Genomic DNA, 16,055 nt, shown 5'->3' with positions numbered 1-16,055 from the left:
TGCCTTCAAAGATATGGGAGTGCCTGGAGCAGAGTAAGAGCCTAGTAAGGAAAGCTGAAAGCTAGAGTTGAGGACTCAAGAGTTGCTGCCTTTCCAGAACATGAGAAATGAGTTTAGTTAGTGCAGGTAAAAGAGGCGAACCATCTTGTACAAACTGGGTCAGGTAAACAAAAAGGATTGAAAAAGAGATACTGAGTAAAAGCTACTAGTAGGGAGCAACTACAGATGGTGGGAGCGCTGAAATAAAAGCTTGATACCTGCAAAGAGAGCAGTTAGCAATAAAATGAGGAAGACCTTGAAAACCAGATGGAAGAGCCCTCAAAGGCAAGGAAACCTAATGATAACCACAATCATTAATATTTGAGCCCTTATTATCTTGCCACTTATTTTGCTAAACTTTGTCCAGTTAACTCATTTAATACTCAGTCACTCAATATGGTAGGATCTAGTATTATTCCCATTTTACAAGTGAAAAATCTTAAGCTTAGACAGATTAAGTAACTTATCCAAGGTCACAGAGCTAATAACTGTGATTCCAAACCAGGAATGTCTGATAAAAAAGTGCCCTTAACAACTATGTTTTATTGCCCTTTATTTTCCAGATGGTAGCAATGAAAAGTTATTTAAGCAAAGAGAGATAGAATATAGGATGGGATTGGGGGTAGTTTTGTTTGGGAACTGACCAAGAGGGTACATGGATGATCAGAGAAATAACTTCCATAAGGATCCTATCTCTGGGGCCCTTTATTCTTCTAAGTTAATGTTTTGCTTTTTTGCTTGAATTGTCCTGGGGGGAAGAGGACTTCTTGTCCCTGCCTGTAGCACAATATCTAACCCTAACCAGGTGGTTCTCTTCTTATTTCCCTCCCGATGGCATAGTCATCGAGTGGCACTATGAGACAATAGAAGGTCTGCTGCGGAGCTTGGCGGATATACATGATGATATTCGGATCCAAGCCATTGTCACATGTGCCACAGCTGCTTTAGAACGGCCCCGGATTGCCATTAGCCAGGGGGACTCAGGTGAGAGCCAGACTGACTGCTTAAGAACACTATGGACAGGTTTCCCCCACTATCCGAAAGCAGAGCGTTCCTATGAAACCCTTTGTAAGCCGAAGTGGTGTAAAGCGAAGAATTATCCCCCACTTTCTGAAAGTTCCCGTTATGCCACTTCGCTTTTACAGAAGACCTGCACTGTACGGTAATGACTGTTTTTCATAAAAGTGAAAATCCTCTTCAGCTTTCCTTCAGTTAGCGAAAACAGGTACTAATACAGAATTGTAATCTACTGAGGAGCTGTTTTAACAAGACACAGAACCCAGATAATGGAAACTACAAATGCTACTGGAAGGACATAAAACCAGCTGACTCTTAGGTACTTATCTCTTAAGTGCCCTCTCATATATCACCTTTTATGTGATGCCTGGGCTGACACTTTTTCCTTCTCTGGGGCTGGTAGCATCCCAATATTATTCCTGTTCTATTTGTCACTCTGTCATAATTATGTTTACTTCTCTACCATCCCTACCAGGCAAGGAACTCTTTAATGGCAGGGACTAATTTTAATGCTACAAAATTGTCAGGTATTTAAAGTTTCATTTCACTCATTTCCTGTCTATTGAGTTCTAGATATGGGCATTTTCCCTCCAAGTTTTCAAGTTTGCTGCTTTCTCTGCTGGGAAACTCTTCCTCTCTCTCTTCCCCTGATTAACTTCTATACTTGCCCTTCAATTTTCAGTTAAGGTGTCACCTCCTCTGAGGAGTCTTCCCTGCCCCGCCACCCAGACTTGGTTTGGTGATCCTGCTACAAATGTGTCCACACATGTACATTTAAAAAAAAAATGTTACCACTTATTTCCTTGGGTATTAAATGGGATGATGTAGTTATAGTACCTGGCACATAGAGAAAACCTTTAATAGGCAGCAACAGACATTATAATCTTATTCCCGAATCCTCCACATACTTACAAGCCACACCTTTGTCTCCCCCAGAACGACGCCTTTCCTGTGATCTTTCACATGCGCTGGGGGTCTAGATTTTGATTTGTCTTATTTCCTCCCCACACCTTCCCCCGCCCCCCCCAAATGATCTTACTCATTATTTCTTGAAATTCTCAATTCACTTCTATCATTCCCCTGAAATACACCTATTACCATCTAGCCCATTCTTAACAGATGGCATAATAGCGGAGTAAAAAGGACTAGAAATCCTCAAATCTTAGACACAGGCCCAGCTCTGCCACTTCTTGGGAAGTCAGTGAACTCTGAGTTTCAAATTTCTTATCTATAAAATGAGGATAACTGTGGACAAAAGGTTCACAAAAGCCTTCCCTTTCTACTTGAGAATTTAGAGCTTTAGTTAAATGCCTCCTTTTTGCCCTGATAACCTGACAAGGACAAAAATTATCTTTATAGGCAATATTGCTTATGATAAAAATGAACCCTGATTGATCAGTTACATTTGGACTAGTACGAATTGTAAATGAAATATAAATCCAAGGGGGCACCATCCTTTGGGTTTCCATGACTTATGACAGGCTTGCCCTTTGGGGACCCTAGAATTTTACCTACTGATTTATAGGACATACTAACTCCTGTGGAATATAAGACTTGTATCCAGAATGGATTCCATGCTCCTGAGCTGTCCCCAGAAGGCTCCGTGGAATGCTATAACGCAGCCTCAAGAACTCTGGCCCAAAGGAGTGCCTGATGCTGCCCTGTTGGCAAACTGCTCCCATTCCAAATCCGTCTGAAGATCGGTGCTATGTGTGGCCTCTGATAACCTTGTGAGTCTGACTGTTTAAACCAAGACTCCTGAAATGCACATATTTCATTCAGGTGAGCTCTGCAGTAAGGTTGGAAGACTGAATGAGATGAATATGAAAACACTATATAAATGGCAAAGTACTACCTAAATATAATTGCTATTATTAAAAATGCAAAAACCTATAGGGTAAATAGGTTTTCCTCACTGAAACTAATGGTGACGGTCACCATAGCCTAGCTGGAAACATTCTTCTTTGGCTTGAGTATAGCTCCTTAGAGGCCAGATGATAAAGCCTGGGAACTAGCATATCCAGCACAGACGTGAGCCATAAAATCCTGCCCATCGTAAGGGCTCAGCTAAACTCTAATGCAGCAGCGGTAAGAACCTGCAACTGAGACCGAGGCCGGCCACCATGTGGCTGTGGGAAGGCAGCTGTGTTTCCGAGAAAAGCACGCTACTAGCACCCTCTGCCCTAGCGCTCTTTTGATCGCAGACGAGGAGACTGTGAAAGCCCCGCCGACCCAGGACTTGCCAGAGGTCCTACAGCCCGCCCTGGAGGCTGCTCTTTGTGACAAGAATATCAATGTGCAGGTGGCAGCGGCGCTCTGCCAATATGCTCTACAGTCACGTAACCCCCTTGCCCGGGACATCATGCAGACTGTCCTTTTGAAGGGTGAGTAACTCCATTACTTCTGACCTGGGGATATGGGGCAAAGAGAGGACATCTTACCATCAGCTTTTCCTAATCCTTTCCTCTTCACTAGCATGCTTGAATGTCTACCGTACTGGGTTTGTGTTTATGTTAGAACATTCAAAAATTACTTTTCCTACTAGGTACTTTTACAAAATAGATACACTGCCACCTAGTGGTACCTGGGCTAAGCGTTTCATAGATGGTTCCCTTTACCTAGAAACCACGCCCTTTCACGCAAGTATATTTTCTTTTCACTGAAAAGATGATGTAACAATATCAAAGAATACTTCCTGAAAATTAAAAACTCACCACTTGAACATATCATGCTTCTATTTTTGCACATTAATTTACAGGCGTTGTCCACATGAGTTCTTGAATACAAGCACAAAGTTCTTTCAAGTGATAAACCCGAGGTGCCTAACAAGAATACTAAGAGATGTGCCTATTCCTCGTCTGGGGGCTGGGGGAGTGGCAGGGTGAGGGGGTGGAGATAGATCAGGACAACTGGCTGACTGGTTGGGCCTTCTGCACAGACACTCAACTTGTTCTGTCTGTCTTACTAAAGCTTCCATCCACTCCAGACTTTCCCATCTCTAGGGGGAGGAACAACTGTACCTCTCAGCCAGGCCTTACTGCTGGCCTTACTCAGAAGTGCCTTACTGCTGTTAGCTAACAGGAGTAAGAACTTTTTAGGATTAACTTTTCAAGTTAAGATTTTTCAGTCTATATTTTAAACCTTGATGTGATCCATTTAAATAAGGTTTAAATATGGGATTGGATTTCTAGACTGAGAAGAGCACAGGGAAGTGAGTTAACCGGCAGGTACCAGCCTTGGGTACCAACACGAAGGCTGTTCTCTCTGCGGGGAGATCAGGTCGCCATCCAGGACTCCTTTTTTCACCCCCCTGTGGCAGGTGACAGCGTAAATAGCTGGGCTGCAGCTCAGTGCTTGGCTCTGGACGGTGCTGCCACTTACCCCGTGATTAAGAAGATCCTCCATCAGATGTTTAAGAAGAAGGATGAGGACACTGAGCGGCAGTCCTGCATGCTCCTGAGCCATCTCAGTGGGAAGACAGTATGTCCATTACAGGGTCAGAAAAAGAAACCCAGTTTGGGGGAACAATTGGGTCTTTGAGGTCAGTGCATGTCAGGAATCAAAAATGCAGGTAGGATGATCTCAAGCACAGGTAAAAGGGGACCAAGTGTGGTTGAACTGGGGTGTAGGTGTGTATACAAGGTTAGAGGAACAACAGCTAGCTGAGAGGAAAGTGAGAAAAGCAGGTTGCAGATGATTTCTGTGTGTGCAAGAAGAGTTGTGATATGTAGAATCTGCTGCTCTAAGTTTACCCTGGGAAACCACAGACCTACAATTGTGTCTACTTTCAGCAGAAACGTGAAACTCACAAGGATTGAGACACATACAAGTTATTTTAGGGGTAAAGATAGTTCAAGTCAGGAAGAGAAGGCCCTGGTTTTCTGTTCAGATTACAAAATCTGTATTTTGTTCCCTGATTTATGATCCCTGCAGTTAGTTAGCTTAATGGAAGAGTGCTCCGTATTTTATAAACCCACTCTTTGTTAGGGATGGGTATCTCATGTACTGTGACATTAAGTATGTTGGGAGCCATGTTAGGATGGAAGTTGTTTGAGGTTCTAGCATTTCTAAAAGTGATAATGAATATCCGTACAAATCTTCTATTTCCTCAGACCCTAATTCACACCATGCTTGCTGTGGAGCTGAACAGCCATCAATGGAAGGACCGGATTATGGCCTGCCGGGCTCTCTCGCGGATCTATGGAAATGTCTGTTTGGTAAGCCTCCTCTTTCTGTGCTTCCAGGACAGAAAATTAAGCAAAACTGGGCTAGGGAGCCTTTCCACTTTTTGCTGCTATCTGGTATCCCAGTCTCGCCAAACAGATTTCTGTCCCCACATTGCTACCTTTTACTCCTAACCCAGAATTACCTTCAAATGCCAACCTGTCTGTGACTTAAGCCATTGCTTATCAGCGTGGTGGCAGTCCACAAACTGTTTATAACCCACCCACAATGAAATAAGCAAAAAGCCTGAGTTTAAAAAATTGTACAATAATTTGACATAGCCTCAATATCCTTGTACGATGTATCAATGACATTTTTCTTGCTCAAAAATCGGTCCTTCGTCACAGATAGTTTAAGCACTAACTTAAAGTACCCAACAATCCAAATACACTGGTGTCTATGTTGGCTGAGTGTTCAGCACACATACAGAAGGTATACAACAGTCCCTACTTTCAAAAAACTGACAGAGTAAGACCAACATACGCAAATGAGTCAAGAACAAGTGATACATGTAAATGTAAGGTACTCTCCTAAACTTTTCAGCAGGAGGCTAGTATGGGCTGAACTTATCAGTGAAAGTTCTATGAAGGAATGTGGGGCAGCTGAGCAAGACTTGGAGAGAACTGAAGGGGGACTTCCAGACAAAGGAAACCCTGACCGTCACTTAGACTTTCACCTCACCTCCTTCTCGCTATTATTTTTGAATCATCTTCGTGTCCAAATGGGATTTTTCACTTCTTCCTGTGTCACTGTATCTTTTCCTTATAACACTGAGTATCTCCAAAATAGCCCAGGATGTTACCATTCCCATAAGTGAATACCCTCCACTCTTTTGACCCTCACATTTTGATGTGGAAAGCACAAAATATGGCCATTTAGTATAATCACCTGAAGACATTTTAGTCTGAATTAATTCTGCCTCAACTGCTATAGTACCCTGCTGCAAAGTCCTGGACCAGGAATTCAGCCATCACCCGGGAACTTGTGAGAAGTCCAAAATCTCACCTGGGTCAACTCAGTCAGACTCTGCATTTCATAATATCATTTTAACATCTGATTTATTTACACATTCACCTCCTCAGCACTTGCCAGGATTGCCAACTGAAAGTAAAGACATGTAGAGCAAGCAGGGGCTGGAGTAAAGATGAGAACCTCAAATCAGACTGCTGGAATTAAGAACAGCAGTATGTCCATCGCTCGCTCAGTAAGCAGTTTCTGACCACATCCTACACACTAGGCACTAGGCTAACACTGAGAATGCGGATAGTATGTATTCACTTGGTAAATGTTATAATAGCTATAACAGAAGCAGTTGTAACGTGTTGTGGGATTTTCCTATGCTTACAGAGGACAGAGGAGAGTTCACTGAGGAGATGCTTTTTGAGCTAAATCCTAAAAGAAAAGTAGAAAACATCAAGTACTACATAGGGGTGAAAAAGGGAGTTTTCAGGCAGGGCGAGTAGCGTGGACATTCACACAATCATCAACTATAACTGTTGATGTCTTTTCCTGTGTCTGTCTTTTCCTTTCTCAGAGAAGTAGTAGTAATACAGGTGGCCAATTGTCCTGGTTTGTCCAAGACACAGGACTTTTAGTACTAAACCCAGGAAAATCCCAGGCAAACTGGGATGACTTGGTTACCGTATTAATAATGTGTCACCTTCAAATATTAAGTCTCTCAAGTACAGTTACATTGGCCCCAACACAGTATAGTTTAAAACATGAGCTTGGAAAACAGACCTAGTTCTCCAGCACTCAGTCTGTTAACCTTGGGCAAGTAAGTAAATCTGAGCCTCCATTGTCGTCTGTAAATGGTAATATCTGCCTCATTGCATTGTTTGGGAGGATTAAGTGATGGGTAAAAACTTAGTACAGTGCCAAGTACAAAACTGATGTTCAATAAATGGTAGCTAATCACTACACCTATTTACAGGATATAAAACATAAGTTGATCCAGCTGATGTGGAGTGACTGGAGTAAGGACGTAAGACAAGCAGCTGCCCAAGCTCTGGGGCAAATGAGTCTTGGGAAAGAGGTGCATGACATGATCAGGTAAACCTAGTCAACATAAGACAAAAACATTTCTATTCTTAAGTGCTCGGGGGCCCTGGGAGCCAGGCAGTTAGCATTTGTTGAGCTGCTCATTTGTATATGCTCGACCTTGTACTGGGTTCCACTGCAGGATTATTTTTTAAAATAAAAAGTTAACAGTCCCTGCGGACTATAATGTGGTCAAGAATCATTGAGTGCCCACTAGATGTCTGAAAGAGTCCTGTGAGGACTGAGTCCCAGTTGTTCCAAGATTTGTGCCCGAGAAGCTGCAAGCCCAAAGAACACACCAGGTGGCTGAGTGCGGGACATAGGTTTATTGAGACTTAGAGACCGGGGAGAGTCTCCCTTGGTGGCCATCCAGAGGGGTAGCGCTCTGCACACAGGCAGAGAAGCGAGGTGATATAGACACAGCAAACAAAGCACATTTTGTGAGAACGATCTGGCAGGCCCTGCTGGCCTACTCCCATACACACATCCCAAGAAGCCGGGAGACCTTGACTGCTAGCCTGGTGCGGAATTGACTGTCTGATAAGCAGCGTTCCCAAAGAGCCAGGAGACCTTGACTGCCTGCTAGCTTGTGACTGTGGGGCAGGCCCTAACAGTCCAAAAGTATGACATGATTTTGATTATACAGGCAAAATCTAGTAAAGTCAAGTTTAAAGGACGATGGATATGACTACGTTTGCAGAGAGGAAAAGACATTCCAAGCTGGGAGCCAAATGCAAAAATGAGCATGGCACACGCGAAGGCAGTAGAGAATTTGACTGCAGTAAGGGGTCCATGTTGAAAGTTGCCTTTTAGTCATTCAACATAGTTTCGAGCCTAGCACATGCTAGATAAACAGGGATTCCAGTCAGTAAAACAGCTGACATAAGGCCAACTAGGAAAGGATAGGAATGGATAATGGAGAACCTATAGAGATCGGATTTTATCATTAGTGCAGGGTCGGGGGTGGAATCACCAAAAGTTTGAGGGAAAATACAAGCACCTGTGCCTTATAGAATCAAGCTGGGTCAAGGAAATTCCCAAGAGCGTGCGGAAGCCCTGTCCCTCATTGGTGCGCTTAAGCTCATGACCGCCAAGCTTCTGCCAAGCTTCCTGGACTGCTTCTCTGATGACTTCATGGCAGTTCGGCGGGCAGCCTGTTTGGCAGCAGGTGCCCTGCAGATCCGTGATACGATGGTGAGTCAAGGGAACATTCCCATCTTACCTGATTAACCAGAAGAGGGCATTACCCTGAGCTTCCCTTGTTGTACATAATACACTCACCGTTCTGTGGGGACACAGAGAGATCAAAACCAGGAAGGTGAGGGGGAATATAGGCCACACCAATCAGTTAAGACCACATTTAGCTCCCAGACATCGCACCTCACTCTAGAGCGCATCCCTGAATCCTGTTCTCACCTCAGCTGTGATCTTCAGCTTCAACTCCAGGGAATGGAGTTATAATCCCATGTTATTAATATTAGGGGAAAACCTGAAGGAGGTATTCAAAAGCCTGCATGGCCATACATAGACCTGTGAGCTGAGAAAATCAATTTACAGATATAAGATATTTCAGCTAATATACTGTGTGTGCAGGCTAGTGCTTCAGGCTCCAGCTCATTTGTCACTAGAAGTAATATGTCATTTTTTAGTTATAGTACATTTTAGAGACAAGAGGGGTCCCTGTCTCTGGTTCATTCTTGCTCTGGTCCACTCCATTCAACTCCGCCTTTTATCCATCCCAGGTTCTTAAATGCCTTCTGAATCTGATACAGAGAGATCCTTACTGGAAAATCAAGGCCTTTGCCATTCGAGGTATGACAGAGTGGCCCCAGCAACTCAACATTAAATACGTTCCCACATGCTAGTAGAGATGATCCCTACTCTCTAGGAAGGGGGCGGAGTGTAAGGGAGGGGTGATCACACCTGCTCAGAAGTTCCTTAGCTGAGAAAGTAGATTTTCTTCTTTTTAATTTTTAGTTAAGGATCCTGAGTCCAGGTCAATGTTAAACTTGTTAAGGCACAGGGCTGACAAGACAGTCCCTGGTAACTGTCTTGTCCAGTCCAAGTAGGTATCCACTGCTGAATACACTGGCTTTCTCTGGAGGTTTCCACTATAGGACTCTGTAAAAGTCAGACCACATTCAAGATGGTTAGACTCCTGCCCTCAAATCTTCCTAGCTTCCTTGTAAGGATCTTTGGCATTGTTTCTCTCTGACAGTCTTTGGCAGGTCCCCAGCAGAATCGGCCCTAGGTAAACCTGTGAAATGATTGTGCCTCCTTTCCCCATCACCCTGCTTTGACTAGGCTGGCCTTGAGTTATCTGTCCTGTATCTCATCCCTACATATATAGGTAAATTGGCAAGAATGGGATGAAACACCCCTCCTAGTAATCCTTTGGAGATAATGTCCTACTCAAACCTATCCCTGAAATTCCAATGATGATTATCATCTAAAAAGGAAGATACAAACAAAATAAAGACTTGGTTTAGCATTTGCAATAATTAATACAGCGGTGGCTGCCTATACCTTATTATTGAGCCCATTTCTGGAGGCTAGGATATAGCCAGCTCATTCTTAAATGACAGTGGAACATGCTGCCCTCTCACCTCTGCAGCTTTGGGACAGATTGGCCAAGTGAGTCCCCAGCTGACAGACCTCCTGCTCTGGGCTATCCACTATGAAAAGTCACCAGGTGTGCGACTAGAAGCTTGCCGTAGCATCCTAGCCCTCAAACTTCAAGGGGATCGGGTCAGGGACACCTTCCTAGATGTGCTGCTCCTAGAAAACCATGATGCTGTTCTAAAGTAAGCACTAAATCTCTGGTTCCTTCCACGATCTGCTGCACTGCCAACTCTCCACCCTTGTTAACAGAATATATCCCTGCCTTTCCAGGCTGCCTAATGGTTGTAAAAGCACAAGCTCACCTGGGCCAAGTAGGTAACATAAAAACTGACCTAAATTAGATTGAAAGTCAAGCTTATATAGTTCACGCACCTATTCTCCAGGTTGTTTTAAATTATTCATTATTCAACTAACATTTATCAAGTGCCTACTGTGATAACAGGCTTTAGAGTAAAAAAGACCAGGGTTTGAATTCCAGCTCAGGCCTGCATTACAGTAGCTATGTGAGCCTCGGTAAGTCCAACTCTGAGCCCATTTTTTTCAAATAACAAATGCAGATGATAAGTCTATTTTATAGGTTTGTGGTAATGACTAACAAGATAGCCACATCTTTAGTACCTGTCATAAAGATGTTCAATAAATGGTACCTATTAGTATCTTCAAATATATCATCTCAAAAACTACACAACAGTCCTATAAGCTAAGCATCATACCATTTTTGCAGATAAGCCTCAGCAAAACCGCATAGCTAGGATTAGGATTTAGGATTCTTGTCTGATTCCCAAGTCGTTATTTTCCAGCCCCATGCTTTTTTTTAAGGATGGGGAGAACAACCTAACAAGTCCTTCTTATCTTTCAGGGAAATTCACCAGGCAATGAAGATACTTAACTTAGAAGATGAAGGAAACCAAGAAATGCATCAGAAGATCAAGAACAGGGTAGATAAGTGCAAGCTGTGTTTTCAAGAGGAAATTCAGGGCTCTCACGAGTTCTTCAGACCCCTTTTTCTCCTAAGCATGTACATACTCTTTTCCCCATCACAGAAATACTTTCTACAATCCTAGACATGGATACCATATCATTTGAAAATACAAAACATCTGTGCAAGATAGGATTATAAAATCCTACTGGTAAAAAGACAAAACAACAATCCTATTAGTTCTATCAAGTAGGCTTCAAAATCAGGGTTTGCTGTTTCTGAAATATTGTTTTCTTCACTTCCCATTTTCTCCTCACCATCCCCTACACCCAAGTTCTTCATTTTTCTTTTGCAGATAGGCATAATAAAGGAATGAGGGATTGGAGCTGGCCTCCTAGGTTTTCCTTTTCCTTCTAAACTTTCCTTAGTTCCTAATCTGGGCTCTTTCACCAAAAACAACAACAACAAAAACACTCTAGCTGAACAGGTGGTTCTAATTTTTCAAAGTTATTAGAGGAGATGAATAGAAGGAAAAGGACTTTAAATATGTAAGATTCTTTCTTCATGTAATTATCAAAACCAGCTTCACACTAAGCATTTCTTAGCAGATTCCTTTCATCATGCCCAAAAAACTAAAGTAAATTTTTCATTAACAGGTGTAAAAATGTCCAACCAGTATCACAAGAGAACAACGCTCTCAGGCATTTATGTACCACGTAATACTGATAAGGATGATGCGATGTTATTTTATTAATGCTTTTTGATGATTTACAGCCTAGAGCAGTTGTTTTTTTTCAACATCATTTGTTCAATCTAGATTCAAACACTAAGCCAAAAGGACTTGCTGACGCAGAAAATATTCAAGATTGAGTCAGAAGTAAGAAAAGTGAAGGAGGAAGCAAAACATGTTTACTTGCAACCCAAAGAAGGGCAAAAACCACTGAAACTCCATACTTTTCTTCAAGCAACTTTTCAGGGTAGGTTTTCTAGGGTTGAGTCTTATGCCTTAACTTTTAACAAGCCTTTTTCCAGGATCTGGATGTTTGGGACTAGCTGTGAGCCCTACAGGATGAGAGCCAGGAAAGGCTATACCTCCTTTCCTTCTTGGGCACCATCCTTTCAGTCTTCCTGTTATTTTCCTTCCTGCTCCCCTGCCCCCCAGATTTATTTATTTGCTATTTTGTCCCTTAAAAAGAAAATGAGGGAGTTATATTAGAAGAACGTTAAGTATAAAACAAAACAAAACTACTGTAAAAGCACCCCCAAAAAAGCCTTGTAGGCTTAACCTGTGATAGTGGTTACCTCTGGAAAGTGGGGTTGGAGGGAGAGCTGGCGTCCTTATTTTACGTACATTTATAGTTTCGCAACTTTAAAAGAAAGACTTTGTAAAGTTCTCAACCTTATGTAACTGAACCTATTAGTTATGGTGATAGGATCTTAAAAGTTCCAAATGAAACCTAAATGATGAGGTGCAGCCCTCAAGCTATGCCAATATATACTTACAAAATCTGTGTGCCCAGGCGTAGCAGCAGCCTCAGGTCATTCAGCCAGCTGCCTACCAGCCACCACCCCAAACCCAGGTCTTCTCGTTCCAAGTCCAGTGCTCTCTCTTGTACACCAGGCTCTTTTCCACCAACCATGAGAATATTCACTTGCCAGATATGGGGAAGTTTCTTCCAACTGCCAGAAAAAAATGAGAGTGGAAAGTAACTTGAACACCAGCCTTCCCTCATGGCCAGCTTGCTACCATGATGGCTGACTGAGGCCTATGATGATAGCACAACTAGGAGACATGCTGCCTGCCTCTTTGGGAGCTGGGCCAGGCACTGATGCAAGCAAGCACTGAGCAAAAACATAACATACTGTTAAGCTCTATCATAACTTTTCTAATAGGATTGTGCTGTTTGGGGTTCAAATAGCATGATTAAAATGAATAAATTTTAAACCCCTCAAGTTATAGAATTGGCCCCAATCCTACAACTACCCCAAGTTACCTTTCATCTCAGCCATTATAGATTTTCCCTATCTTCCTCCCCGCTCCCACATTCCTTCAAGCCATGCCACATTAATAATCTAGCCTTAAAAAAGGGAAACATTCTTTGGCATTTTAATAACTTTTCTAACATTCATACAAACTCACAATAACAAACAGGATACTGACCCCAACCCTCCCCCAAACTGATGAAAGAGAACTCAAATGAAGGATGCAAATTCCAAATAAAAACTTCTAATGTCTCAAGCAGAATGACACAGCAAGTGCTACACAGTACAGGAAAGCCTGAGGGTGATGATGTGGTTGGTACTCTGAAATGATCAGGGATCAAGGTTACTTCTGCAGAAATAGCTCCTTTTTTCCACCTCCAACTTCTGCTTTTACTTTTGTGCCTAGATGAGGTGGTGGTTCCTAGAAGACCATCTGAGCTTTGTGACATTGAAGCAGTCATAAAGGTAAATGTGAGCTCACTGATGATTATCAAGGTAAGACCATGAGTTTTCCCAAAAACAAGGTAGTGGTGGTAGGAATCACACTACTGCCTTGTTTCCAGCAATCAACAAGAAACTCCTTCAGGTAAGAGGCATCTTGGTGAGCAGCAGCCCTTTATCATATAACATGGTTGCCAAGGACAATTGTTCCTCCACACTGTCACAGGGTAGGTCCCCTACTCTCACAAACTCTGGATAGGAGCGGAGCAAGAGTTCCATGGCATCAGCTTGCTGGGGGTATATCTCCAAGCACTTGGGCTCTTCCAGATGGTAAACGCGAGAGTTTTCCACTGTATAATAGAGAAACAAATGGTCTCCCTCACCCACCAGCCGAGCTATCCTATCCTGAAGCATGTGCACTTCTGTTTCTGTTGTCAACTGGGCCCCCACGTTCACAGGTTCTCCAGCCTCCCAGCGAATTGGGAGCCCATAAACACTTAGTGCTCTCTCCCTATCAGTCAGCACAGGAGGCAAAGAATCGTGGATAAAATCTTTGGCTCGCTGGTCAGCCACAGCATCGACAGGGGCAAAGTGTCCCAAGCGGGCAACCAAGACCCGCACCTTCTCCATGAAAGCGGTTCTTCGCGGATCTTTGGAATCCGAATGCTGGGCCCCCATGTAATCCATAAAGTCTAGGGGCAGACCCCTACGAAACTCCACGTTTTCTTCCATTGCAGCCTGCAATGCTAGAGGCAGTACGGCCTCCAGGAAGTCGCCCCAGGTATTGCGCTGGTACGTGGACAAGGTGAGGTGCAGAGAGTGCACTCCATCCTGGCATTCGGCTTGGTGAATGAAGCCCCGAGGAAAATAGAGCAAATCTCCAGGTTCCAGCACGGTCTGCAGCACCGGCTCACCGAGGTCGTCCTGGCTGAAGTTAGGGCTGGAGGTCAGGGCCAGTTCCTCAGTCGGGACGCGGGGTCGGTAGACACGCCAGAGTTTCCTACCTTCCAACTGCAGCACAAAAGCCTCTATGTCGTCGTAGTGGGGTGCAAAGCCCTGCGAGTTGGGGGGCGTGAGGTAAACGTTGGAGCCTGCCATACTTCCAAACTGCTCCTGGAGCACAGCCAAAACCTGCCACACGGTGGTCGAGAAAGCCTGCGGACAAAGAAGGCGCAGGGAGCAGCCGGCCTGGTATAGGGACCAAGCGGCGGCGGGCAGGGCGCGGCCTGGCGGGTTCAAGGTCTCGCGCTGCCCGTTTAGGTAGCGCGCGGCATCCAGGTGCTGGCTGAACTGCACATCCTCATTGCGCAGGATGGAGTCCAGATCCGCTGTAGAGAAAAGACCCTGGTAGTAGGTGTGGTCCTGTCGCCGTACGAGCACCGCCTCCCGCTCCCACAGACGCCGGTAGAAATGATCGGGTGGCATGGGCGCGATGAGCCACTCGAAGAGGCGCGCCGCCCGCCGCCGGCTACTGGGGATGCTATTCAGCTCCGCCAAGACGCGCTGTAGCGGCGAGTCCCAGGTCAGCCTCCCGCCCGTGCTATCCACCTGCGGCCCCGACAGCGTCGCAGGGGTCATGGACGGTGGGGCAGCCGCCAAGTGCTGGGCAGAGCACAGCAGGGCCGAGGTCTCCGCCACTCGGGCGGGTGCGGCAGGCACCTCCACCATGCGCGCGGGCGGCGCCGAAGCCGGCACCATGCGCGATGGCGGGGTCTGTGCCTCCACCAAACGCGCCGGCGGGGTCTGCAGAGAGCGGGCCGCGGGCGAGCCTTCCAGCAGCTCTGCAGGACCGAGTTGGCCGTACGGCTCTCGCCGAGCTGCATCTGGGGTGGCCACCGCTCCACCAGGCAGCGAGTCCCCGGGATCATCCACTGTTGACTCCACCCTCGAGTCCTCTGAGTCCTCGCTTGGCAGCGTCTGGGCCCTCAGCGCGGCCATGCGGGACGCAACACTTCTTCTCAGCTGCCTTCGGATCTTTCTGGGCCTCAAGGGCAAGGCCAGCACTGACCCGCTATGTGGCTGCGGCTGGCGCCGGCGTCTCAGCCGCCCGCGCCTCAACAGCCCTGCACCAGCTCGGAGTCCGTCCATAATCCAACCGTCCTCGGAGCACGGCGGCAGTAGGCGAGAGGGCGCACGCACGTTGCGGCTGCAGTGTACGCTGGGAAGGGGGCGGGCCTCCAGCCGCCTCAGGGTTGGCCACGCCCACCAGCCTTCCACCCGGAGCCTTTCGCTGGCTCTGTGAGCAAAAGATACCTGAATTTAAATGCCTGGCTTCACGTCAGGGCGGCGGAGTCCATGCCAAATTAACAAGGATTCCATGTGTACAGGGCAATTTAAAAATCAAGTTGCTGGGGACTTAAAGAGAAAGAAAATTGGCTACTTCATTCCTTCTAGTCTTTCGCACATTGCAGCCTTACCCAGGACGTCATTTCTGAAGAGCATGTTATGCAGCAGTTTTGCACGGAAAGTGCACATATCTTGTTTTCAATGAACGCCTTCAGACAAACTTCGGGATTTCTTTCAAACCTTGGGTCCACCAGGCCCTCCTTACATGGCAGATGACGTCATCGATTGACGCCCTATGTAAGTTCCTCTGCCTAACTTCTCTGTATCCATTACAAATTCTCACAGTCGTTGCCTTCTCTCTGAAAAAGCATTTATGAACTTTTCTACTTGCATTATTGTTATCTGCCCTTCCCACCCCTTCTAGGATTTTGTTTCATTAGCTACAACCCTGTTTCCCTGAAAATAAGACCTAGCTGGACAATTA

At 45.2% G+C, this 16,055-nt stretch overlaps 2 protein-coding genes across 3 annotated transcripts in view; one reads left to right on the top strand and one right to left on the bottom strand.

Moving 5' to 3' along the window:
- The window catches only part of HEATR4 (HEAT repeat containing 4), a 53,826-nt gene that overhangs the window by 31,647 nt on the left and 6,124 nt on the right, over positions 1–16,055 (top strand). Inside the window, exons 6-16 of the mRNA XM_019733395.3 lie at positions 880–1,023; positions 3,279–3,440; positions 4,376–4,536; positions 5,169–5,273; positions 7,214–7,332; positions 8,334–8,514; positions 9,063–9,132; positions 9,935–10,124; positions 10,802–10,880; positions 11,679–11,838; positions 13,251–13,309. Coding sequence (XP_019588954.3) covers positions 880–1,023; positions 3,279–3,440; positions 4,376–4,536; positions 5,169–5,273; positions 7,214–7,332; positions 8,334–8,514; positions 9,063–9,132; positions 9,935–10,124; positions 10,802–10,880; positions 11,679–11,838; positions 13,251–13,309 — 1,430 coding nt within the window. The remainder of the gene's footprint in view (positions 1–879; positions 1,024–3,278; positions 3,441–4,375; positions 4,537–5,168; positions 5,274–7,213; positions 7,333–8,333; positions 8,515–9,062; positions 9,133–9,934; positions 10,125–10,801; positions 10,881–11,678; positions 11,839–13,250; positions 13,310–16,055) is intronic.
- RIOX1 (ribosomal oxygenase 1) lies at positions 7,628–15,441 on the bottom strand. 2 transcript variants are annotated; one of them, XM_074327233.2, is made up of 3 exons: positions 13,023–15,441; positions 9,244–12,541; positions 7,628–8,605 (listed from the first exon to the last, which is right to left on the bottom strand). In XM_074327233.2, exon 1 carries the CDS (start codon positions 15,371–15,373, stop codon positions 13,427–13,429), a length of 1,947 nt encoding a protein of 648 aa, XP_074183334.1. In that variant the 5' UTR covers positions 15,374–15,441; the 3' UTR covers positions 7,628–8,605; positions 9,244–12,541; positions 13,023–13,426. The 2 variants fall into 2 exon arrangements, with proteins under 2 accessions (XP_074183334.1, XP_074183332.1); XM_074327231.2 differs by having other exon boundaries at positions 7,628–12,541.

Source organism: Rhinolophus sinicus, chromosome 3, assembly GCF_057876585.1.
Source record: "Rhinolophus sinicus isolate RSI-liver-muscle chromosome 3, RSI-T2T, whole genome shotgun sequence".
In the NCBI taxonomy this organism is placed as follows: Eukaryota; Metazoa; Chordata; class Mammalia; order Chiroptera; family Rhinolophidae; genus Rhinolophus; species Rhinolophus sinicus.
Note: the sequence above shows the minus strand (reverse complement) of the source record. Positions and strands in the feature narration are given on the sequence as shown.